This window comes from Neopelma chrysocephalum, unplaced genomic scaffold (assembly GCF_003984885.1).
Source record: "Neopelma chrysocephalum unplaced genomic scaffold, ASM398488v2 Primary Assembly neopelma1_102, whole genome shotgun sequence".
Lineage (NCBI taxonomy): Eukaryota > Metazoa > Chordata > Aves > Passeriformes > Pipridae > Neopelma > Neopelma chrysocephalum.
In genome coordinates, this window is record NW_020897765.1 from 2,408,395 (window position 1) to 2,435,298 (window position 26,904).

The following is a 26,904-nucleotide window of genomic DNA, read 5'->3' on the forward strand; positions in this document are numbered from 1 at the left end:
TTTGTTTTGCTTTTAACAGTTTAGCTCCATGTATGTTCAGGAATGTGAATTTTCCTCAGTCCTTTCTCTTATTCTATTAGCATATTCTTGCAAGCTTGAAACCAGGAATGGTGCTGCAGAAGTCAATGTTGTTGCTGGGAGAAGACTACCACCAGTCCTTGTCTTGCTGACCTGAGTCTGTAACATATCTGAACCATATTTTTTTCCATTTCTTTATTTATAGATTATAATTTTAAAAGTTTGCAATATTTTATTTAATAGCCTTGGAGCTCATAATCTCTGTGTTCAAAGCAAAAAAATTAAAAAGTAACATAAATTGGAAAAATGCTAACATTGAGCTATGAAGAGATTTTACTTCCTACTTTCTGGAAAGGGATTTTGCTAATATTTCCAGGAATTCCCCTGGAATACATTGTTCTTTTCAGCAGTGCAACCATGCTGCACTGTGCATTCTCCTCCTCCTCTTTTGCTCCCTGATACCTCATGGTAGCTGCAGCTGTGTGGCAGACTGCAGCCTGGGCCATCCAGCTGTGCCTGGCATGTGGGGTTAGAGAATGGAAGAGCAGCCACGGCACAGTGTTGCAAATTACTGTGACACAGGTCGAGCTGCAGGGGAGGCAGTTTGGGAGCTAAATACGTGAGACTCCCTCTTGATGTGTGAGATTTGTCAGGTCTGCACTGTGAAGGCATAATTTTAAAATCTTTCTAGAAGGGTTGGAAATACAGATTCCTCTGAAGCCCAGAGTTAAGCTTGTTAATGATTCCGTATCTTTATTACAAGAGGCTATTTCTTTTGGCAACGTAGAGAGCATATTCCCTGTGATACTTCCAGGCCATCTACAGAGTAGGTGTACTTAGTGACTCTGAACTGGTCACGTAACCTTTTAAAACATTAACTTCAAGAATCTGGTCCAATCACAGCCCAACCCTTCCTGTATTTCACTATATTGTTCAGCTTAAAATAAAGGAAACCTTATTTTAAAAAGCTTTATAAGCCCAAGTTCCATCTACGTGAACTGTTTATTTAGGCAGGAAGCTACTCAACTACTATTTTTGGAAATAATGGGAAAGTAGTTGCATGAATAATGGCATTGTTGTCCTTTTATTCAAAGCTACCAGAACCCTCTCATTAGGTTTTAAAATTCAGTTTAGGACCCTAATTCTATCTCTGAATTCCCATTTTGTTCTCAGGCTAAACATAGGCCAATAAACAATATCCACAATTAACAAATAATCTTTTCGTTCAATTTAATCTTCATAAGGAAAATCAAGTAGCTTTATACTTTTACTCAACAAAGGAAACAAAGAGTATGTGTCTAGAACATCCTCTGAGTTGTAACTGGGTTGAAAAATACAGTGACTGTGACAGAGAGAAGTGAATTTATCAAAACTCCAAAAAAGTACTAATAATGTATACTTATTCTAAACTCTGTCACTGAATGTGGTAATTTGATTGAAGACTTCCAAATTTCAGACTCCTTTCTATTCAAACACTGGTTTGAGTTCTGTGAGTTCCTCACTTTGGTCTGTAAATGAAACGATAGACTGAATGGCTGAACTGAGGCGCTGGGATCAGTGCGGCTCTGGCAGTGAGGAACACAGCCCTTGCTGTGCTCTGCCTGCATCTGTTTACATTGTTCATTCCTCTCAAACATGCAAGTTTAATGTCAAGGGTGCACAGCACCCCAGTCTCTGATGTTAGAATACATTACTGAACCTTAAGTCAGGTTGACTGTTCCTGTGTTCCCAACTCTCTGAAGACACAATTTACAAAATAATGTCTATATGGTTACAGCTTTCTAGCTGTGCTCATTTGCCTCCATCTCTGGATATACCTGCTAAAGCAGCTAACACTCAAGCATGTCCTACCAAGTTCTTAAAACTACCTGTGTATTGCTATCCACAGAACTCCACCTGCTTTGTGCACCTGAATTATAGAGTGCTTATGCTTCCTTAATGCCAGCTTCTTTTCTGACACACATATATGCACAAAGATAATAAGATTTGCACCCGAATGAAGTCTTCAATCTACTTTTTGCTCATAAATCAGCTATTCTAAGGTCAAACAAAACCAAATGAGCTAAGTAACAACCTTCTGTTCAGGATAATCCAAGTAACTCGCTCATTTTTACTATGCTTTTTTCATTACTTGAAGTGAAATTATCATCCAGGTATTGTGGAACACCCAATTAATAAGGAAAAATCCTGACACCATGCATCTAGTAATAAAAATTTCCGCTGCAACATTAATACTAAGAGAATAAAAGTTCCTTCTTCTAGACAATTCCAGAGGGTGGCTGGGTACTGGAACAGGCTCCTCAGAGAAGTGGTCACAGCACCAAGCCTGTCTGAATTCAAGAAGTGTTTGGACAACACTCTCGGGCACATGGTGTGATTCTTGGGGTGCCCTGCACAGGAGCAGGATTTGGACTCAATGATCCTGATGGGTGCCTTCCAACTTGACATATTCCATGATCTATGAGTCACACTGACTCTTCATTAGCATTTTTTCATATATTTGTTAAGCACATAGCTATTGTGGGATGCAGTTTGCATGCTTTTTGAGTGAAGAGAGGAGATCCTAAGAACAGAAAACACTGCTGCTGATTGACTATCCATTTTTGTTGTAGTATTTCCTTACTCTATTAGAATAATTTGAGTAGCTAAAGATTGAGTAATTTTGAAAATGGATATTGAGACTCTACTGCAAAGTGGATTTTTGATCGTATTGCAGAAAATAATAAAGTCCAACCATTGCTGATTTTGTTTTAGTTTTGGTAGGAAGCTTTTGTATAGCTGAAGTTGAAAACACACTTTCATCGACTCTTGCATATGAAAGTATAAATTATGCTTTCACAGTACTTAAAAGCATGTGTTTCTAACAGCACCCTGGGTAGGTTTAAACAAGGTCACATTAAAGTTACATTGTTTCTATTTGAAACATAACTATGAAGTTTCTTCTTTCATGTGCTTAAACCGAAGCTCAAACAGTAAGGGTCAAAAATTGACTGCCAATTCCTGTGCCAACCAATATTTTGGTTCAATGTTTTCTCTTCCTACATAATTTAGGACAGCCACATAATTTCACAAAACCTCTCTCAGTATTATTTATTTATATTGCAGTACTGCAATATAGATCTCATGTCTTAACCATGAGATCACCCTGCCACTTAAACATGACACAATGCCCAGTATCTGCTGGAGCTGGTACTCAAGTGTTATGCGTTGGTTGCAGCAGTAACCAATATTTTTAGTACATTATCTTAACTTGTTAGTTATCCCACCTTTTCTACCTATTTAAAGAACAGAACAGGTATGAAACATACCAAACAGTATTTTTACAGCAGTCCATCAGGGTCTAAGTACATATTGTAATATTTATTCCAGAAAAAATGACTGAATAATGACACTGCAAGTGGGGCATCAGCTGTTAATGGGGGTATTCTACATACAGCATTTTTTTTCTACAAAATGTAAATAAATAAATATGTATCTGAATTAAAATAAAGCCTCAGTCTTTGCCATGAAAACAAGATACATCACTGTGCTTACTTGAACCCCTATTTCGTTCAAAAGGGCCCTATACAACCATAACTTCATGAGCAGACTCAATTTGCAGAAATTTGGGTGAAAAGACAATGTCTTCATGTGATCACCAAAGGTAGTAAACACTTTCCCTGAGCTTTGTGTATGGCCTGTGAAATGCATGGTGACCTGCAAGACAGAGAAGCCTTTACTTTCTTGCTATGAAGTTCACTTGATGGCTCCAAGAGGTCTAAACTCCATCCATGGAAGATGGGTTATAAGGAGACTATTTTGTGGGAAAGAAAGCTGAGGAAGTTCCAACAAAGCTTTTAGAAGAACTACATATAAACCTGAGATCCCCACAAGCCTCTATGGGTTTCTTCCAAGATGTTATGAAGTCATCTCTAATAACACAGGGTAACTTTCTAGTGTAACAGTTTTTTTGAAATTTTTCTGTTTCAGGTAAAATTCAGTGAAAACATCTATCACCATAATGTTTTGGTTTTTTTCTGCAGCACACATTTATACGTTTAGCAACCAAACAAACTGAAAGGAGCACTGAAAGCCTTCCTTCTCAAATAAACAATTATAAAATGCAATTGGTGAGGGTATTACCTCATAGAAATAGTAACTTTAGTAATCACCATTTCACCTAGTCATAATATTTCTAATGCTGTAACACAGCTGACCCAGAAAGTCTTCTGCACTGGGACCACTGTAGGCATGCTGAAAAAGCTTCTCTTTGCAAGTGTTGCTAATCTGCAATGCTCAGCTAAACACTTTTCAATCATCTAGGCTAGATAAACAGCCCTGAAATGAACCAGATGACAGAAGTATAATAGCCTAAAATCTTGGGATGCCAATTATAATTTGCCAATACATACCAGTTGGGAATCAATTCTGGAACCTATCTAGAGGTGCATCACCTGCCACAGGCTCCACGCCTGTAGCAGCACTTTGTTGGAGCTCAAGGTCTGTGCCCTTCTGCGCTTCATAGTCTTTGGTTTACACTCTTAGTGACAAAGTGGGGTTGTTGTATTTTGCTTTGCTGGACTTTACCATTGCATCATTACCTACTAAGAAAAAGGAAAGGCTGCTGATGAGTAACATTTCACTGCGTTCTCAAAGTCATGAGCGAAGTAGATTTTTCTCTCCCGCTGCTTTGTATAGAGAAAAAGAACCTACTTTTCATTACAGTAGCAGCAGAAAAAAGTTGTGGCTGACAAGGAAAGAGATCTGTACTGCGGAAATGAAGACTCTGATTAAGACACTAATTTCTCCCCCTTGTGAAGAAAGGTAATAAAAATTAATAAAAGGATCCTGAGACAATGAGAAATATTGGAATGTTTTCATACTGCCAAAACACTCGATTCAGATATTCCTATTGATTTTACTATTCCATTTTTAATGTTAGTATTTTGGTTAATAGAAGTTTTCCCTTCAAGGATAAGGTGAGAGATTTCATTGAGACCAAGAATAATATCCAAATGACTTTTTTCTTCATGAGAAGGCTTTGATTGTGATTTTAATAATCTGGAACTTCCAAGCCTTTATCTCAAAGACTTGCTGTTTGGGTGAGCTGTATGCCTCTAGTTATTTCTAATGGGCTACAGAGACTTTTCATCTACTAGCCATCAGGTTGAATCTTGAATCTAAGCCAAGAAAGGATTAAGTCAGCTAAGAAAGATCTTTTTTTTTTCTATGTAAGTAACATTCACTGCCTTCTATTTGAGATTAATTTAGATTGGTCTCCACCCCAGTTCCTACTACTGACTTGCTGCTCCCCTATATTGTGTAGCCTTTGCAGGACAGAGATTGCTTACCTGTGTGTTGGGCCTAATTCAACTCAGATGGAACCTTAGATGGGTACCCAAATGACAGTTCCTGCAGAAAACATTGAGTTACTATGTACTCAAGTTTCCTTTATCAACATACTCAGATGCCTAGCATTCAGAGTTCCTTGAATGAAAGCCATTGTTCACTGCCAGTCACACCACTCAACAGAAAGTGTAAGATAACCTGTACAGCACAGAGGTAGCAGATGATGAGACTCACTGTATTGGCACTGCAAGGTGGCTGTGCACCTATTTCTGTCTGGGAAATCTTTGAGGCCAAACTGGTCTTCAGATATTTGTGAAAAATTATCATGCTTTTATCAGTGATGAACAGTGAGAAGACAAATCTTAAATTCCATATCAAAGCTCATTTGGTTACTAACAACAATAATAAGAAAAAATCTGCTTCAGGATTTTTGAGAACTGCAGATTGCTAGCACTGGCTCTGAAACAGACCAGAATGCAGATCGCAGGAACAGAAACGGAGCTGGTCAGCAGTTTGTCTATTTGCTGCTGCTCGAGACAGCCACAGGAGACAATAAGCATTTCAGGACTGCCTGCAAATCTGCTTTCCTGTTGCTTGCAGCACAGCCAGCATCTCAACATTGAGTTTCATTGGGTGCCAGATATTTCAGTCTAGATGAGGCAGAGGCAACTTTGCAACTTCCATCATGTAATATTTAAAGCCTGATTAGGTGTTTCTCATTTAATCACATATATTATTAATTTCAATGAAATTACTGTTTCTCCCTGGGCCTTTAAACAGCCAGTGCATAAAAGTTGGGTTGCTAAGGCAGAATTATAGCCAAGTATTCCAGTTTAGCCGACTGCATTCTGATTACTTAATAATGCCCAAGTATGTGCAGAATTTGTCCTTGCTGTGCGCCACACGGAGTGCTGCGCTACCGAAAAAACCCTGAGAAACGGCTGCGCTGCATTGGCTTAAACGCCTTCCTCAGAGCGGTTTATATTCCAGGTAGTAAAGTAGTCCTCAGCGAATTAAAAACGCATGAGTTCTTGCTGTACCGCTCCACAGCGCTGCAGAGCAAGTCAGAAATGACTGCCCACAGCCTGCTCCGAGGAGCGTCATTTGCCATTCTAGCTGCGACTCGGTTGCCCCGCGGGACCGCTGGTGAGACCCGGCGAGACTCAGCCATGGCAAGGCGGCAACACCGCGCCTGAAATCTCATCGGGACACAGAGCTGGGGGAAGGCACAGACGCCCCGCACCCGCTGGAGGGTCCGCGGGGCTGCGGGAGGAACCGGCGGGAGGCCGCAGCCGCGCCCGGCAGGTGCCCGCGGGCGCACTGCCGGGCCTCGGGCCTCACTTCTGGGAGCGACTGAGCTCCCTGGGCCCCGCCAGCGCCGCCGCTCCCCCGCGCTCTCCTTCTCCCTCCCTCCCTCCCTCTCGCCGAGACACGGAGCCGGCGCCGCCCCAACGAGCCCCGGGCAGGTGCGCCTAGAGGCGGCCGCAGCCGGCGCCCCCCGACCCCGCCAGCTCATCCCCTCGCGGGGCGGCTGCAGCGCGGGGCTCGCCCTCCCCTTCTGCCCTCCCCTCGCTGCGAGCCGCGCCGGTGGGCTTGGCTTGGCTTGCGGCTGCAGCGCGGGGCTCGGCGTGAGTCACGCAGCCCGCGGCACGGGGAACCGAGCGCGCAGGCACACGGGGGAGGCGGCGGGGGCGGGCGGCGAGCGGGCGGGGGCGGCAGCACCGGCTCCCCGCCCGCCCACTCGCACATGCTGCCGAGCCGCAGTCAGCTGGAGCGCCGCTTCCTCCACAGCCGCTGCCGATGACCTCCTTGCCCGCCCGCAGCCGCTGAGGACCCCCCGGCGTCCCCGCCAGGGCAGGGGATGATAGATCGGCCGCCCGCAGCCCCGTCCAGCCCAGTCCGCCGCACCGCAGCGTCGGCCGCCGCCGCCCGCCTGAGCCGCAGCCCGAGAGGAGCCGCAAAATGAACCCCCAGTGCGCCCGCTGTGGCAAAGTGGTCTATCCCACCGAGAAAGTCAACTGCCTGGACAAGGTGCTGGGGCGCTGGCGGGCGGGGACGGCGCCTCCCGGGCGTGCCTGCCCCGCTCCTCGCGGCTCCGGCGGGGCGGGCAGGGCAGGGCAAGGGCCGGGCCGGCGGGGCGTCGGGGCGAGCCGGCAGGTGGCAAACGCAGCGTCTCAGGGGCCGCCGCTGCGCCGACATCCGCGCTGCCCCCGCCGCGGGCGGCAGCCGCCGTGTCACGGCGCTGGCGTTTGGCGAGCGGGGCCCGCAGCGGCCGGGAGCGCCCCTGCTGTGCCCGCCCGGCAGTGACGGCGCCCGGGGCCGGCGGAGGACCCCGCGGTCCCCCCTGCCCCCCGAGGGATGAAGTTGTAGGCGGTCCCCTGTAGTTGTCGGTGCCTCCCCGAGCTGGGGGGGCGGCGGCTGCTTCGCACACCAGGTCCGCCTCGGTGGGGCCGAGGGCCGGGGCAACCGGGTGGCGGCAGCCCCGTCCCGCGGGGGTGTCCCCGGTGATGCTGGTTACCGCCGAGCGCGGTCGCTCCGTAAATAAAAACAGCGAGGCTGTGACAGATGCGCCAAATTAGCGTCCCCGGAAAGGCAAGGCAAGGCGGTAGAAACCACCGGAGGAAAATGCCGTATTATGTGCTAAATTTAGTGTCTGTGCGGCGTACCAAAAAGCCAGCCGTCACATTAGTTAGTGATTTTATTCTCGTAGTATTGCATCCTGAGCAAGCGGTGTAGTTTTTTTTTCTAACGAGGCAAAACGTCAAACTCCTGCTTCAGTTATCTTTAAAATAATTCTGGCAAGGTCAGTATGCAGAGGTCTTGGCATTTACCTTACCAAAGAATTTAAATTGCTGAGAGTGTTTCAGAAGTACCTTTGGCTTGATGTGAAAGTAATTCTTTTGATTTAGTTAACAGAGACCTATGATGCATGGCCAAAATATTGGCATGTAATTGTGTTTTTACCTTTACCATACCCTAACACAGCTTTCAAAACATCAGTACCATAAGTAATTCTACTTTACATTTATTTACAGTACTGGCATAAAGGATGTTTCCACTGTGAAGTTTGCAAAATGGCTCTGAACATGAATAACTACAAAGGATATGAAAAGAAACCTTATTGCAATGCGTAAGTATTGTAAATGTCAAGTCTTGCAGAAATGCACATGAAAAGAAAACCTGGCTATGGGTATTGTCAAGTAGGTATTGTTGTGCTGTAAAAACTTAATCTAGAGAGTGCAGTGCAGTCTAGAGCAGTTTAGGATCTTTTCAGATGGAGTATTCTACTTGTGATAGAAGATGAAAATCTTTGATTATGATGTGTTTAGACAGTGCTTTAATATCCGATCTCAGGATACAGGTCCTTTCCTCCCAGAAAGTGTTGGATCTGGTGCTGACTCTTGTTACATTCGTTATTGGCACGCTGGATTACAGTTGTCCATTATGCTGCTCTCTATTCAGGGTTATGGACCTGATCAGCATTTTGTAATAAGAAAACAAAGTGCATCTCGCTTGCGTAGTTTACCAGAGACAGTATCATGTTAGAGATCGTGGCAGCCTATTTTTAAAACTGCTATGTTCACATATCTTAGATTTGTAAGCTAGATATTTACAAAATCCTTGCTTCTAGTACTTCATGCTGTTTTGTGTTTTGCTAGTCTCTTGGATTTTAATAAAGAAAATAGATTAATTTTGGTTTGATTATACTCTAGTATAATCATGTTGCATTCAAGTTTTAGATTTTGTTGTCGTGTGGATTTTGAAGAGTTCTTTGATACTTGGCTTGAAAATACTGCAGAAGAGCATTTTGGTACATGTAGAAAAAAGTTGCTTATTGTTCTTTGTACCATGCTCCTAAGATTTGCTAATTGCATTTCAGTATTAAGTTTTAATCTTTATAAACTGTTATAATATGCTTTTTTAGAAGGAAATTTCTCAAGATTTGGAATCAAGTTTGATCTTATATGTTATTTGTATATCATTATTATTTTCACCTTTACCTACTTAAAACGTATTTTAAGAGACAGAGTTTTGAAGCTATAAGTATGTTGTATTTTTTTTCAGAAATATTCTCCTCTACTCATCTTAAAATATTTGTTTGATGTTGAAGTAGACAGTCTATGGCTGGCCATAACAGAAAAATTCAACAGCATATGTTTATTTCTTCCAGGCTAAAACTGAAGCCAGTCAGTGTCGAAAATACGAGTTTTGTTCTAAATCTGCTATGCTGCCAAAACTTGAAACACTTGTTTCAGTGTGCACAGTTGTACTTAGATTGCTTTAGGAGCATATGGAGTTACTTACGTTTCTAGCTTTCCTTGAAGTGCTCTCACAGTGTATGAGGGTGACATTAGACCTCTTGTAACAAAATGTGGTCTGTTGCCAGTGTCACCTGCTGTAGAGAAAGCTGTGTAGGAAGGAAGAGTCCTGCTTCAACAGGTGATGTGCTACAAGTTGAGACTAACCTTGAGTATTAGTCCTAGATGGGACTCTACTTATGGTACTAATTTAGTTGAAGTACAGGCTTACATCCTTTGCAGTGATTAAAACTCTGATAGGTTTCTTTTACCTATATTTTTGTGGTTAAATTTCGGTGATGATACTTTGGTTGCTTGATCTTTCCTATGTAATTAGATACTTACTTACTTAATAACACTGTATGTTTACAAAGTCTCCTCCATGCTAATGTGTTGGGGTTTCCATGCTGTGCATATTTAACTTGTGTTACAGGAGAGTTTTTCATATATGTAGTTATGGCATTCGGCATGTCCTTCTCTTGGTGGATGAGGGGGAGTAAGGATGATGCATGTCATGTACCATTCAGATGCTATTCTTCTGGAAGTTGCTTTAATGAGCTTTGTAATAGTGATCCTTGAAAAAATAATCTCTAGCCTTGACATGTCTCTCAAACCCGATGTATGAAATGGGAAGAAACAATGTAAAACTATGAAAGAACTGGGATTTCGTCTCTTAAAGAAGAGACAAAATGTAATGTGTAATATCAACAATGTGCATAACATTGTTCTTAACTTTTAGTAAACCTAAGTTTGGTGGGTTTTTTCCCCTCCCTCTTTTAAAGGGAAACTTTAATCATATAATCTAAATGATTTCAAGTATTCTGTGGAACCATGAAGGGAAGACTAATGCGTGCCTTGCGGTTTCAATAACCTTTAATATTCTTCAAAGGAGAGATACTTTTGGAAAACAGTATTTTGAAAATGCAGTTGATTTAAATTTTGACAAAGACCTCTTGCATCTCAAAAGTTACTAATTTGCAAGGAAGACACCATTACAGTATTTGAAATTATGATGTGTCTTATCCAGTTTTCATTAGTAAGAGGCAAATCCATTTCATGTTAAATGCTGCTTGATCGGAAAACCTCTGAAGAAAAGAATGTAAATTTACTCATACAAACATCTACACTTGACAAAGAGCAATTACTGTTAAACTGTTTATTGAGGCCATCCATCAACAAGAGTGTAATTTGCAGATAAAAGTGAAGAAGCATGCACTAATTTGAATGGGAGAGGAATACCATGAAGCTGTTTAATAGTTTGAGAAGCCGTAGTTAGTTTCTTATAAGGACAAGTTTTACAGTTTTGCAGTTCAGCCAGGTACTATGCATTGCCTGAAACAGGTGAAAGAGCCATTCTTTGTCTCTCTGAATGTGCATAAAAGTAGTAAAAGAAAGGTTAAGACAATTAACATGTCTTCGTATCAAATCACAGTGGCTTTGATACAAATCTGACCCCCTATTCCACTTTAGTATCTGCAGATAGAGATTATTAAATACTTGATTAATATATATGGAAATGATAAGAAGAAAAGTTGTTGATATTTATATTATTTGCAAAATCAGAGCTGATTCTTTCCAGCTGCAAATAACCAAGATGATGCAAGGAAAGGAATGGCATTTTGGCAACTAACCATCTGTGTACTAGTTCTCAAGCTTGTTAAATGATTGAATCATGTAGGATGATTATACGGTCACTTATTCTTGTGGATATTCATTTAAATACTTCTCTGACAGATTCACTAGAGCAAAACACAAGGCTACGTTTTATGCAAAATGTAGAAGCTGAAATGCATATTTTTGGAATGTGCTCTCTGCATTAGCTGTACCTGCTGATGCAAACAGACTTCCTGCATGTGTGAACACATCCAACAGAGATGTACTTTTTAACTTCTGCAAAACCTATTAGTTTAAGCTTCTGCAGACCTGGTATACCCTATTGCCAAAGGCAAACAACCTCACTATTGCAATAAATTATTCTGAAATATTTAATATCTAAAATGTTGCTAATTGCCTGCATACAGCTTCATTCAAGTTTTTATTTATGATGTTCACCATATGGAATGATTACATAACTTAAAATTTAAATCTACTGTCATCAGTCTTAGTGTGGATTATTGACATAAAGAAAAATCATCACCACTTTATTTTTTTCTAGATTTAATTTCTTTTTAACTTGTGCCAGTAAGAAATAGATATGCAATTACATTTGAAATATTGTGATGTTGTCAGAAGAATTGTACTACAGTTTCAATGTTAGTTACTATAGGAGAAGGATAAAAATATCAAAGTTATTTTATGCCAGCTTGGAAATGGTAAGAACATGGTACAACTTTCTGGATAGTCAGATGTGCTGGAAAGTGGAAGCAGTTGCTTTTAATTAATGGATGAATGTGGCCATTAAATGGAATCCATTGTCCTGAAAGTCGAACTTAGATATAGAAGTTTGATTTTAACTGTGAAACATGAGTGAGTTTTTTTTCTACCAATCAGAAAACTTCTATATGGTGACTAGGAATGTGATGATATTATTCTTACTAAAAATAGCTAGCATTATCATATTTTTCAGTATTGATTTCATCAGGTGGTTATTTCTCAATTTAAATATGTCAGGAAGAAAGAAAATGAGTAGGTAAGAAGAAGCAAGAACAGCCCTGAAATCTGATGGAGCGACTTCTAAGTGATGCAGTAAAGAGACTGCACATAGTAAACAGGCTTTTGTTTTAAAATTCTTCATCTTCAACTGTTACTGAACAACAACTTATTTAGTGTAAAAGGATAACACTAAGTTTGGGTTGAGGAGGAAGATTTTTTTATGGTGTGGTTAACCTTACAGCCAGTTATATGTGAGGTTTTTTCTTCTTTTTTTTTTCTTATTTTGGTCTTTTCAGCTTTTTTTGGTCATCAGATTTGATAAAAATTAAGCTATTATATAGGTCAACCCAAAACGTTTATTCTTATAAGAACAACCAACCCAGAAATTCCCTTGCAAACCTTCCTAGAAGGCAAGGATTTGCATTTTATCACTTTATTAACTTTATGTATTGAAGACTTTCCTCTTGGGATGTAATATTAAATGAGTACTGCAAATAACAGAATCACTAGAAAAACAGCTGGTAAGGATCTCCACGCAGAGCCAAATACACCTATGTCTTTTAATTCCGTTATTTCTTTTTCAGCATCCCATCCAGTATTTGAAAATATTTGTCTCTTCTCAGCAATCTTTTCTTTAAACAAAACAGCTCTAACTCTATCCTTATGAATTGTATTTTCTGTTAATTCTTTTTTCTTTACCTTCCATTATACCCAAAGTGTGTGTGTGTATATATGTATCGAATTTTTCTCCTAAGTCCCTGTCTTTGCCTTCTTTTTTTTTTTTTGTAAAGCACAAACTATTGTTAAGTCATATTTAGATTGTTGTGGGCTGTGTTTTTATGCAGAATTGCAACCTCAACAGTTGTTATTATCCATTATCTGAGCAGTTAATTGTTCTTGGCTAAGCACAGAATCTCCCACTTGGTTCTCATTGAACTAAATCTCCATTTTTCCCCAGGCTGCTTCTCCAATTTGTCAAATTCATTTTGTATTCTAATTTTGTTCTGTAATGTGCTTACAGCCCCCTCCTATCAACCTGTCAACCCTCCCACCAGAAAGCCTGTAAGCACATTGTAAATTTAATAAGTGTAATCTTCATTTCATCACCCAGGTTGCTAGCTGAAGGCCTGGAAGGGTACTGGGAGCAATGTGTACCACTGTGGTCTGATGCAGCCTTTCCTTCTGTAGTGAGCAGTGATGAATGAGAGAAGCACTTTATCTTCTCTCCCTATTTATGGAGTGCTAGATCAAGCATTGAGTTCTGTGTGAGAAATAAAGTAAAATTGTGAGATAGAGTAATCGTGGATATTTATGCCAACTCTGCTTAAATATAAGGGGCAGCTACAAGTAGAGGAAATGTACATTCCTGCTGCTCAATGCCACGGTGTCTTACTTGGTTAGTTGAGTATTCAGCCCAAATTAATATTGTTGGTATCCAGTAATGAAAAGGAAAGTAGGACAAGAGGCTGAGCCTATTTACTAGAACAATTGAAGGAGCCTCTTAGGCAGAATATTTGAGTCTCTGCAAGGTGTTTGATGCATATCTTCGAACTCTTTCAAGAAGGCACACAAGAACACTTTGTCAGAGTTGCTGAATACCGTGCATGAGGCAGATGGTAGTTAGTTGCAAAGCAGTTACTAAAGAATAATCATCACTGACACTCAGATTTTGAAAGAGTTGGGCTGTTTTTTATTGCTGCGACAGCATCTGATTAATAGGGTGCAAACCCATTTCTCAGGTTCTATATCAACAAGTTCAGTTGGCCATGCCCTGAGTTCATGTTTGGTCAAGATCTGCATATGACACCTTACATGCATTGTGGATGTGCAGGGAGAGGACTCTGTGAGCTCCAACAGGTCCCTTGGTTTGCATCGCTGCAAGCTGTGGAGAGCACCGTGGAATCCTACAGCTTAGGTGCAGCCAGCCTGCTTCCCTGCTGGTCCAAGTGGAGTAGAAAAACTGCCCCAAGGGAGTTAAGTTGTTACCATTTTCTCTCAGAGCAGGCGATATCTCACATTGCATTAAGCCGGTTCTGTCATGTCTGGTCACTGACGTGAGTATAGTCTGTGTTTGGAATTCTCATTTTAATATTTTACCTGTTGGTAAAATATTGTTGTTGCCCTCATGTTGCTGCTTCAAAGGGACAGTTACAATTTAGTATTACTTAGGATGTTGCTAGGACAAGTAAATGGAAAATATGCAAGTCAATATAATACATTTTATTTTACTTTATTGAAGACTGCACTAAACATAGAAATCTTTCCTGTGTGGAATCCTGATCTGTTGCCAGGTTATGTTATTCACTCAAGTAAATATGTGTTTTTAATATGTGTGATCATTGGTCATTGTAGACAGTGGATAGTTTTTCCAAGGAAGAACATGTGCATATCCTCAGCACCTGTAGTCATAGCATATACTGCACATGTATTCTCAGGGGACTATGTTTACTGAGATACAATTTCAATAGTTGGGTTTTTCTTTGCTTGCTAGTCTTTTAGTCACTGTTGATGCTCAGGATAATCTTGATTTTTCTTACTATTTCTGTTACTGGCTGTTACTTTCTGTACTCAGTCTTAAAGACTGATGAATTTTATTTCATTATACTTACTAAAATATTTAGGCAACAGAACAATAGATGAATTTTGTGATTCCAAATCTTTTACTTATTTGCATTGCATGGCTTGAGCTTTGGAACAGGTAATAACCAGTTGTAGCAAGCCTGTGAAATCTTGATGGTATGTTTTGATAATAGCTTTGTGATTTTACTGTTTGGGGTTTCAAATGTTCTAAACAATAGAAATTCCCATCATGTTTGCCAAAGAACTTAAGAAAAGTATTTTCACCTGGCTGAATATGAAGTTCTGTGCAGTTCTGCTAGTGTTGATAGCAAATAAACCTGCTGACTATATACTTTATAAAGCTTGAAGGAAAATAAATGTATGTTGCAGTCTTTCATATAATTTTGAATTTTCATAGTCGGTGATGCCAGTAGAGAATGACACATCATGTCTGTCAGCTCAGTGTCAAGAAGCATGTTTTTCTATTTACATATAATAGCAATGGAAGCTTACTGTAATTATCCAGACAATGCACAATCTTGGCTGAGTGATCAGTTAATCTTATTTTTGTAATTTTGAATATTGTGGGGTGCTTATAGAAGCCCTGCTAAATTTAGAGATTGTAGAAGTTACACTGAGGGCAGTGTTAGGCTGTGTGAAGTTGAGGTTCTTTGAAAAGGAGATGATAGGCAGGACTCTAAGGGAAAAGTTTGCTGTAGGAAGAGGTGAGTGAAGTACTTGTTGAATAACTGGTCTACCTCAACATAAATGACACCAGCCAGTTCATGCTGCCTCTAGTTATGTAATCTCATATTGCAACTGTTTAAAAAACAAGTTAATTCTCCTTGATTTGCAGCTCAGTCCATTTCTTCTCTCTTTGCCTTCCTCTGTCTTATGATGTTGGAGTTGATGTTGCATCAGAGTTGACCAAGCTGTTTTCCTTTGCTTTCTCTTCGTGATGCCTCTGTAACTTTTATTTGTACTAGGGGGAAAAGTCTGAATGATGACTAGTGCAGAATTTTTAGTCTCTCATATTTCCTCCTCCCCCTGTCTCTCCTATTTCCCATCCTCCTGTTCTTGGCTGTACTGCAATTGTGTGATGATAGCTGATCCCATAACATCTTAATATGAGAAGGGCATAAAAATGTGTGATCAGTGTCACACTTGAGAGTAGACTACAGAGCTTAGTTTTAAAAATGAAAAACTAATTGTAATTTGGCCAGTAGTCATTTAGGCATATATTGCAAAGGCTTTTCTGGGAAGTGCATAGCTACTCTTTAAGGAGGATTTCTTAAAATCTGTATGAATACTGGGTAAGTTTCGTCCATGCTTCACAGTTTCAAAAATTCACACTAGTTTTTTTCCCCCCTTAGGAGAGCAAATGTTTGGAGGTAGTCCATCATGTTCTGCCTCTCTAAATGGCAGAATTTTTCACACAGGTGTATTGGTGTAATGCCAGTTTCACAGATTTAAAAATAAAGTTGTGCTGCATTTTAATTTAGTTAATTATACCTCAGGTATTTTTTTTAACTTGGCAAACTAAGTGGTAATAGCTGTTTTTGTTTTGTTCTGTTCCAGTTTTGACTCTGGAAGAATTCAATACTTGTAATGCAATTCCTTTTGAAATAAGAAAACTTATAAATAGAAATACTTAGGGAAAGATTTAAAAGAAAAAGGATGCTAATTTCAGACAACTAAAATGTGAGTGTCTAAGTTTGTGGAGGGGAAAAGTGGTACAAGGAAATAAATTGCCTAAATAAAAAAGCATGGACTGTTTCTGCTGAACAGTGTAGAGTGGTGGCATACGTTCAACACAGTAGGGTTGCATAGCACTGGTTGTGTGAATCTGCAAATGGAAGAGGGAAGAGGTTTCGGACTGGATTTGCCAGTAATACAGAAAGAAAAGGGGCCAGTATGAAGATTTCTAGCAGCAGAAGTGCTCAGTAAGTGGTTGACTGGGTGATGATTGACAGAGTTAGAACTTGCAGCACGCTTGGTGTGTTGATGTAAGGGAGGTGGCAGTACATGTTTTAAAGAACCTGCCTGAAAATATATATGTCAAAAACCAAAGCATCCTAGAAGACTTGGGGTTATTATTCTGAAGCTGCTGTTTGTGTTTGATGGAGTGATGTTAGTGCCTCTGTTGATGTATGTATTTGATGGGTAGTAGAAAAATGATATTGATGGGGGGTTGAGTAAAGAAAGGAGTGCCTGTTGGAAGAATCTTGGTTCAAAAAATATTATCTAGATGTATTTGATATAAATTTTGCTATAACATAGGAGGGTTTAAGAGTTACATTTTGAAGTAGTTGATAGGAATTTATCAGGCTATCAGAAAACAGAGATGAAGTTTGTTACAGCAGTTATTAGCATAAATTGTTTAAACACTGTTGCATCAGCACAACATTGTTAGGAGGAATGGAGAAAGGGAAAACCAGTCTGGAGGGAGAAAAGTATCAACATATATCTGTTTAGAAGAACAGTATTTTCTGAAATATGTGAAATGAATTGACACCTCTAGTAAATGAGAGAAATTATGAGAAACTTAACACTGATGATGTGTCTGCTTACATAAGGGGAAAGAAGAGTATGCATGCAGAGAAAGCAAGGATAGATGGAAAAGAGAAATAATTTATAAAAATGTTTGTTGAACTTTTCAGTTTAGCAATGGCAGACTATATTTCTGAAATGGTTGCACTTTTGAGTATTTGATTAGTAATGGGCTGCTATCATGGTGAATCATGTCATGAGCTTTTGGCTTATTTTGATCTGAAGGTCATAAGGGAGATTAAACAGACATTCCCAGATACCTCACTATTTATACTGTTGTGTGGCTTCTATTATAGTTGTGTCAGGAATGCTGGAAATCCTTATTAACAAGAGTGGAAGAAGCTGGAAGAAAAAGGAAGACCAAGTAGATGAGCTTGGATTGAGTTAATGGTCAGTGTGCTCCACGAAATTCTTCTCCATGCAGCCACAGAATATTTGCTCAGTCTGAGTTCCATTAATTCTATCATTATTTTACTGGTAAATGAATATTCAGAATAGGACATATTTTTGTTATATGAAATGTGATCTGGTTTATTGCCACTGCAGGTACTGAAGACTTCATCCTGCTTTAAGGAACTTGCAGTGAAGTGATTGTTATGAAGTTATGAATTAATGAGTAATATAATAACAATTGGAAAAAAATAGTTTCTCAATTTTATGCCCGCTGAAAAATATTTCTGTTCACTGAGCTAGGCTACCAAATTAATGTCCCTAGGAAGGTGAAAAGCTCGAGGGGAAACTAAGAAGTGCAGTGAGAGTCATGTGAAAATGAGAACAGCACATATGATTACTTTTTCTGATAGTCTAATTCAAGTAAGGGTAGATTGTAAACTTTCTTTTTTTTTTTTTTCCCAATGAGATGAAAATGGATATTCTTTTGAGCAGTGATAATTTAAATTGCCACTGTTAAACTTTGGCATTTATGAATTATGAGCAACTCAGCATAGGCAAAGATTTACCTTTGGAGTTTGTCTTGAAAAGTAACAGACCGTCTGGTTCTGTAGGCTACTAAACTGCTTCAGTACCTAAGGATATTTTTGTAAAAATTGAAAAACCTAATAATTCTTTATAAATAGGGCTTTCTCTGCTAGTTACTTCAGGAAGTTTGGAAAGATTCTAAAGTCTGAATACAAGCTGGTCACGCCTTGTATTAATTCCTCTTTGTGTTAATGACCTTCTTTCAGGGTGACTCTTGTCTTTGTGGAGCTGAAACTTGAAAGAGTAGCATTCAATTTCTTATACTGATTAAATGCTTAACTTTCATGACCATGCTACTACTGCTGTTTTAAACCTCATTTGGGTCAGCAGCAACAGTTTCTCTTACTGCCCTAAAGGCAATGAGAGATTATGTCTCCTGTACAGAATAATACTGTGTATGCAATATATTAAAAAAAGGAAAATTTAAGCTTGTCAGGCTGGGTATGGATGTGAAGGATATTGTAATGTGCTTTTAGAAGTTGAAGGAAACAGGGTAAAAGTGGTTGTTTTTATCTAATTACTTATTTCACCCAGAGGAGAATGGCAGCTCTTCTTTTTTCATAGCTTTCTTTTTTCACTTCTGTTCTGCTTGGAGACATAGGCTCTGACGGACTGAGTTTGGTGAGCAAACAGGCCCTTTTGTTTTATTCTGCTGTTTTTCCTTCTGCATTGGCAAAGCCACTGGGCTGTTTTGTGTCAGATCTCCACAGCAGGTTTCTGTTCTCCGTTGCAGGCCTCAGGTGTGTCAGTAATTCAGCATCTGATGTGCTGTGACCGCTGCCCATGGTGTGAGAGACAGGTGTGTCTCCCTTGTGACACTATTGTATAAATCTTTGGTATCGTGTAAATGTTTAAGAGTCTCTTTGATGTGTATCTTCAGAAAGGCTGCTACAATAAGACAGTACTTCACAACTGGGATAACAGATACTAATACATGCAGTTAATAGTAACAATAACAGCTTATACCAAAGAAATCAGAGCTGGACGTTCAGTAACAGACTTATAACAGATACTTAAACTTGATAGTCTAGTAGATGAATAAGTAGTTTCATAGTAATAATTAATACTAATTAGTTTTGTCCCAGTTATATTTTTTTTTCTTACTAGGAGATGTTTTACATGAATTTACAAGTTTCAACTTTTTTTTTTTTTTTTTGTAGGAATCAGTATTTTATCTGTGTTGGTTTTATAGTATCAATGCTTTCAGGGACAGAGCATTTAGTTTTGTCAGTTAAGCTTATTTTGTTTACATGTATTTTGCCAAAACAACTTTTATGAAAACATCAAAATATTATCTGTATTTATTACAGATATTAATTTTATTTTAGTTGTACATTACATTTAGTGTTATGAAGACAATTTACAAGTAAGAACCTATGAATGTGGAAGGAGATAAAATATATTATTTTCAAGAACATAGATTTGTAATATAGTTGGGGTTCTTTACTATAACTTGTGAAGAATAGTCATTTTAAGAGAAAATGTTCTCTTTGAAGAAAATTTTGATCACAATTCTTCTCAGAAAAGGATATTTCTTTCTCAGTCATGTGATATAAAGAATGGTTTTTGTATTCATGCAACCGGATGTGAGAAGTTCTGCTGCTTCCTGAGGTGTGGGAGGAAGTTTAAAAGAAGTTTGTAGTGGTGGTGGCCTTGTGGAGCACTTTAACACACAGACTTTATAACTGTTGCAGTCTCCATTTTTTATTTTCTTCTTATTAAGCATATGTTATTCTAATTTTATTAGAGCTTTATTAACAACTGTGTTGTTTCTTTTTTATATAGACTTCAATTAGCTTTTTGGGTCCAGTTGCCATTACTTTTATAATATATCAAGCAGTGTGTTAGACAGACTATCCACAACAAGTGTATTGAATATTGCCCTGGAAAGGAAAGTCATGAACTTGGGTGTAGTTAACTCCAAACAATCCCAAGACTGTTAAAATGCTTATAAAGTATTTAAATATAGATCTACATTATTTTGAATTGTATTCTTTACCTTCTATGGTTTGTGGTTCTTGTATGATTTTTCTAGAAGGTTTTGTCTCAAGGTCTAGAACTGATAGTGTATCAGCAGAAGTTTTTGGTCTTGCAAAGACCAAAGTTGCAGAATAAAACTTAGTCTTATAAACTAAGTGACATTTGGAACTTGATGTCTCCTGTAATCACATGTATGATGAATATATTGCTAGAGTAGAGACTTTAAGCATAAAGTTATTAAAAATTTGTAAGAAACATATTTTATTCCATGAATGATGGTTCCTCTGCTATATGTTTTTGAGAGAAACTTTTAAGAGAAAAGATACTCTCTTATTTGCACAGTTGTTTTTTCTTACCAAAGATACAGACTAATGTAAATTTATGTTATGTTACCAGGAACATCTATGTCTCTATGTCCCATATATAAAATAAAAAGAAAGATACTGCTCTGACTAGTATCCTGATAGTTTTAATTTAGAGTTTTACAGTTAGGGAGATTTTAAATTGTCTCCTTGGTACTTTGTTGTTTTTTCAGAGTAACATGACCAGTAATGTCTTTGTACATCTTCCTTTGCAACATAACTGCATAGCAACTGTGAAAGTTAAGGTTAAAATGGTTCCTCTACTTTTCCTCACAACTATATGCATGCCTACTTTCACATGAACCAATTTTTAAAAAATTCTAGATTTGAAAAATACACCTGTAAATGCTAAAAAAACCCAATAAAAAAGGTATTGTTTCCCCACCCTTATTGCATATTATTTGAAACATGTTTATTCTGGAAAGAACTCTATTGGTCATTTCAGTACATATATTGCTCGTAACTTTTGTTTTTTGGGCAGTTAAGGTCAGTGAGACAATTTAACAGTAAATTGTCTAACAGATTTTTTTCTGTCATAGTGTAACTTGTGAGAATGCTTATGTTAATTTTCAGAAGTTATTTTTCTAAAGCAAAATAAGGTAAAAAAAATAATCTGGCATTTTCCTTAAAGAAATGAACAGCACTGGAAGCCTTCATGTCACCATTTTCTTATCTGCTATCAAGCAACTATACTAAAAAATCATCAGTTTCGGTCATAGTAAATTAAGTAGTAGATGGGCAAGAGCCGGGAAAGCTAAAGCATTTAGAAGTCTACAAATAGTCAAGGAACTATCAATTTCCCAAAAGAAGCGATGGGATTATTTTTGAATAGGGGAAGCTTAATCACACCTTTTAGTATGTGGAAGACGCTGGATACGAAACCAGTGGGTAATGTTAGAAATATGCATCTGAGCTGAAAAGATTTTTCCATATGCCACAATGTTCATGAAGGCTGTGCTAAGTAGAGCTTCATAAACAATTCTGTTGATCCATAGGAATTCATCTCATCTGTGTTAGCCTTGCAATAGAGGTGGGTGAAAAGCAGAAAATACTTGCTGTTCCCATAAAAAATCAGACCTAAAAATAGGAATGCACTGAACACAAAAAAGGAAAAGATCCCTCAGAATCAGAATGTCATTTGTACTGTCATTTTAAAAGTGAAACACTTGAAGAACACTATCCCCAATTATATAATTTGTTTGTGGAGTGCCTGTTATTGTCATAGTTGAATACTTTTTACCCAGGGGATGTTATTTATATAAAGGCAGTGGGCCAAAGTATTATAAAACAGTACATATCTCTGATGGGGGGCTAGAATTCATGTCCTGGAACACTATTTTGAGGACTGACCAGTAAAAGTGAGGACAATTGACTGAAACAGCCTTGTCTTAAGTGTAGAGTAGTGAAGGAAGTTTGAAAGAATTAGATACTCAGAAATACCTTGTGAACTGTAGTATGGTGGTGGCTTTTCTTTTTCAGACACTACATTGAGGGAGACCTTTCAAAAGTTAAAGGTGCTTTTTAGATGGGGTTGCAAATAGTCATCTTAGAACTGTTGCTTGTATCTCCTAAGCTTTGCTTATGACGGGAAAACAGTAGTGTAGATGGTATGTCTGAAAAGTAATAGAAAAAAATAATTGAAGTACACCACTACCTATTCTACATTCTGTTTTCTCAGTGGAAGGAATCAAGAAATACAGCCTTTTGTACTTTCTTCAATGTTCAATTTGTCACCTTTTCCCAGCAGGAGAGACATGCTCAGTGGAATGTCCTGTGATTTGATTTCATTTGTGCTATAAGTAGAGCAGCTTTTATTGACCTTACAAGAAGATGTACACATTAGGATAGTGGATTATGTCATTAATTTATATTTTGACTGACAGAAAATATTAAGACTTATAACCACTTCTGTAAGACAAGGAATATGTAAGGCAGTGGGGAGAGAAGTACTTACTGCACAGTACCACTGGCACAAAGCAGTGGTATATTAAAGTGCACTCCGGGTGAAAGAGGGGAGGTACAGAAAAGTGACATTCCAGGAAGGCTGGGGTATGGACTAAGTTGTCACTGCAGGAGAATCTAGAATGGAAAGGGCTCTACAGATATTAAATGTTCTTTAAATGTTTAAAACAGGCAGAAGAACTTAAAAGCCATGATTGAATAAAGCTGGCAAGTTTTCCCTTCTGCTCTATCCACACAGGTTGTTAAATGATTCTCCTTGCTGTGGTAGTAGAGAGCCTGCCAGGAGTGCATTAAGCATCGTGATTAATGTCTGTCACATGTTTGTTCTCTCGTCTTCTCCCCAGCAGGTGGTGTGTATATGCAGTGTATTTTTTTTTTTTAAGGTTTAAAGAAAATAAGACTCTTTGCAAAGTCTTACCTACATATATGTATGCATAAAAGGAGGCAATGTCAAATAAGTGGAACATGTGCTTGGAGCAGAAAGGGCTTGTGATATCCCTGAGTTCTTGAAAACTGGACTGAACAAGGAACAAACTGTCTCCAGGAAGGTTCTGTCTCCATTGCAGTTGATTTCTGCTCTTGTTCTAGAGATTTCTTGTGAGCCAGAAGTAGTAAAATAACAGTCTTCCTTAAGATTGGGTTAAGATTGGAGGCAGCCTGGGCTGTAGCAACCATGCCCTGGTGAATTCATGATCTCAAGGAGCATGGGCCTGGCAAGGAGCAGTCATGGCTGAGCAAGGATCTGCTCCTCACACTGAGGAGTAAGAACAAAATGCGCAGCCAGTGGAGCAGATCTTCATGGTAGCAATGTTAAGGCACATACAAGTCAAGGCAGTGATCTGAGACAGCCAGCATGGCTTTATTAAGGGCAGATTGTATCTGACCAATCAAGTGTCCCTCAAGACTCTATTTTGGGATTGATGCTCTTCATCAATGACATAGACGGTGAGATTGAGTGCACCCTCAGCAAGTTTGCAGATGACACGAAGCTGAGAGGCGCAGTTGACACTCTTGGAGGACAGGATGCCATCCAGAGGGACCTGGGCAAACTTGAGAAGTGGGCCCATGAGAACCTCAGGAAGTTCAACAAGGCCAAGTGGAAGCTGTTGCACCTGTGTCGGGGCAATCCGAGACATGAGTACAGACTGGAACAAAAACTCATTGAGAGCAGGACTTGAGTTCATTGGTGGATGAGAAGCTCAACAAAAAACAGCAGTGTGCACTTGCAGCCAAGAAAGCCAACCACATCCTGGGCTGCATCAAAATAGGAGTGACCAACAGGTCAGCTGAGGTGATTCTCCCCCTCTACTCAGCCCTCATGAGACCACATCTGGAGTCCTACATTCAGCTCTGGGGTCCCCAGCACAAGAAAGACATGGACCTGTTGGAACTAGTCCAGAGGAGGCCATGAAAATGATCAGAGGGCTGGAGCACCCCTCCTATTAAGACAGGCTGAGAGAGTTGGCACCATTCAGACAGAAGAACAGAAAGCTTTGGGGAGACCTTGTTGTGGCCTTCCAGTACTTAAAGGAGATTTACAAAAAAGAGTGAGAGTGACTTTTTACATGGGTAGATAGTGAGAGGACAACAGGGAATGGTTTTAAACTAAAAGATGAGAGATTTTGATTAGATGTTAGGAAGAAATTCGTTACTCCTGGTGGTGAGGCGCTGGAACAGTTGTCCAAAGATGTTGTGGATGTCCTCTCCCTGCAAGTGTTGAAGGCCAGGTTGGATGCGGCTCTGAGCAACCTGATATAGTGGGTGGCATCCATTGGCAGGTGGGAGTTGCAACCAGATGATCTTTAAGGTACCTTCCAACCCAAGCCATTTTGTGATTCTGTATTTAAATTTAGGTTGCATTTTGAAATATTTAGCCACATTTCATATGAGGTCTGGTAACTTGAGCTCTGAAACTCTGTGGGAAGGTAGGACTGACAGAGGCAGAAAAATTTCATGTGCTTACAACAGTCTCTTTTGCTTAGAGGTATTCTGGTCTAGTCTGTATGAATTGGGAGTTTCCTCACATTACTTGATAAGCCCACAGAATGTCTGAGTGATGGAGTGATGGGGACATGCATGCCAAGTGCTGCCAGTTATTAGAAAGGTACTTATGTTTGTGTATTCATGACTGGAAAAAAAGGCTTTTTTTATATTGGAAGTGCAACAAAAAATTTAACCATTGTATTACAGTATCCTTTCACACTGTATATGTGAGTATGATATTTTCTCCTAAAAGTTTTAATAGTGACTGTTAATAGGTTGTTTAAAGTAACATCAATTTTTGTATAGTTTGGATACCATTAAGTGGCAGAATGAAATGCGTATGATGAACAATTAGACTAATTTGAAAAAATTCTAGTTATTTTATCTGAAAAATATACCATGATTGTTAGTTCTTTGCAGTGTTCATTGTATGGTGGAAATGCTTACAACTGATATAGACAGATTTACGTTTTCTATGTATCTAAACTATTTCAGCAACCATAAAACTAAATAGTCATTCTTCCTTTAATATGAACATGTTCTACTCTCTTTGGCTATTCAATGTGAGGTTGTATTTGAGTACCGTTACCTTGGAATTTTAATCTCATTTACACAAGGTCTTGGTTACAGTTGCTTAGTAACACGCTGTGGAAAACAGATTTGTTGATTTATGATAATCTATCTACAATATCCTTATAATTAAAGATGTTGAAAGGAAAGCAAGTACACTATGTGGGTGTGTATTCCAGCCGTACGCTTCTAATAACCTCTGTCTTCACCATGTATCTTACAACGAGTGTCATTGTAGGGGTTGATGTTTTATGTAACTCACCTGACACCTGACTCACACAATTGTATGGGGTTTGGTGGTAGTTTTGGATAATGCTGTATTACAATTTGTAGGTGAATCTGAAATCCTGAGGTTTAGCAATTAACTTCCATGGGACTGCAATTCTGATGCAGTTATTTTCTCAGACTAACATTCATATCAGGAATATATCAAGAACGATCTGTAAGGGAGAGAGGCTCGTGGTTCATTTTTACGTGGTGTTGCACTTACGTTCCCAGGAGACAGAAGTGCATTAGAGATTAAGCATCATGAGACTTGTAAAACATCTTTTTTGACAGCTAAAGGAAGTATCTAAAGAAGTGTTGGCTGTTGAGTGTTGCATGTCTTCAAGTACTTGCAATTACTATATTTTAAGATTTCCTGAAATCTTTAAGGTCTTTTATTTCTTTGCAAACAGGGCTCAAGATTTCTGTTCACCTCTGCTGCAATTTATTGCAGAAGAATTTAGAAACTGAGAAATTTCTAATGCTAGCATGCTTATTGTTTAAAATGCCTATGGAAGCAAAAATTAAGCAAGCACCTCTGAGACACAGATGGAGTGTTATTAAAATCTTGGAGCCTACTTTAATCATAGACCCAATCCCATGGAAAAATGCAAATGAATTTAACAAATTTATAAATAAACCAAGCTAAACGTCTTGCATGATGAGGCCTGAATTTACTCTCTTGTTCTATATGTTTTAAAGCATAAAAAGTTTTTTTCAACTCAATTATTTTAAAAGTGCTGTTCATCTCATGGCTCAGTTCAGTTGAATGTTTCCCTTTCTGCCTTCAAATGCTTGTAACCTTTTATGGTTATTTCACTACTGTTGTATCCCTTGACTGAAAAACTGTGGGTGGCATTCATCTTGCCTACCTTTGACATATCCCACACCGACATACGTAAGCTGAAATCATTGTTCTAGTCCTGTTTTTGTAGTTGGTGGAGAAATAAATAAAAGCTTTAAGATTTCAGTTCATCTGACTCATTGTATGATAGATGAAACAGACTTTATTCACCATTAATTGTGTTAACTTAATCTTCATGAATTGACTTGGACACAGAAGCTTACCTTTCATGAAGTGAATGTTCTGTGAGGGAGCCAGTTTACAATGGCCATCCCCAAACAGCTGTCAGAACCAAGTATCTTAATTTTCTGGAGCTTGTACCAACTCAGGTTTTCAGTCGTTTGGTATTTCCTTGGCACTCGAGCAAGCTTGTGGGAGAGGAAAGAGTTCAATTATTCTATTCCATTTTTATGCCTATTTTTGAGCTCTGCCTGTCACCTCACTGGACACGTTGTCCCTGCACCATTGCCTTCAGGTTCTTGTGTTATTCAAACCTGCATCATTAATGTAAAAACAAAGCAAAAAAAAGCCTGGAAAAAAAAATCAAACATTTTGTGTCTCAAAACACTTATCTCACAGTTTAAGAAGAAAAATACTTATTCTTCTGTTTTTGATG

The 26,904-nt window shown here is 39.0% G+C and overlaps 1 protein-coding gene across 2 annotated transcripts in view; it reads left to right on the forward strand.

Annotated features, from left to right (window-relative positions):
• Nucleotides 1-7,023: 7,023 nt before the first annotated feature.
• The window catches only part of NEBL (nebulette), a 253,341-nt gene continuing 233,460 nt past the window's right edge, over nt 7,024-26,904 (forward strand). The window contains exons 1-2 of one of the 2 annotated variants that reach the window (XM_027695573.1): nt 7,024-7,377; nt 8,382-8,476. In XM_027695573.1, coding sequence (XP_027551374.1) covers nt 7,309-7,377; nt 8,382-8,476 — 164 coding nt within the window. In that variant the 5' untranslated portion in view covers nt 7,024-7,308. The remainder of the gene's footprint in view (nt 7,378-8,381; nt 8,477-26,904) is intronic. The other variant, XM_027695575.1, reaches the window with a different exon arrangement.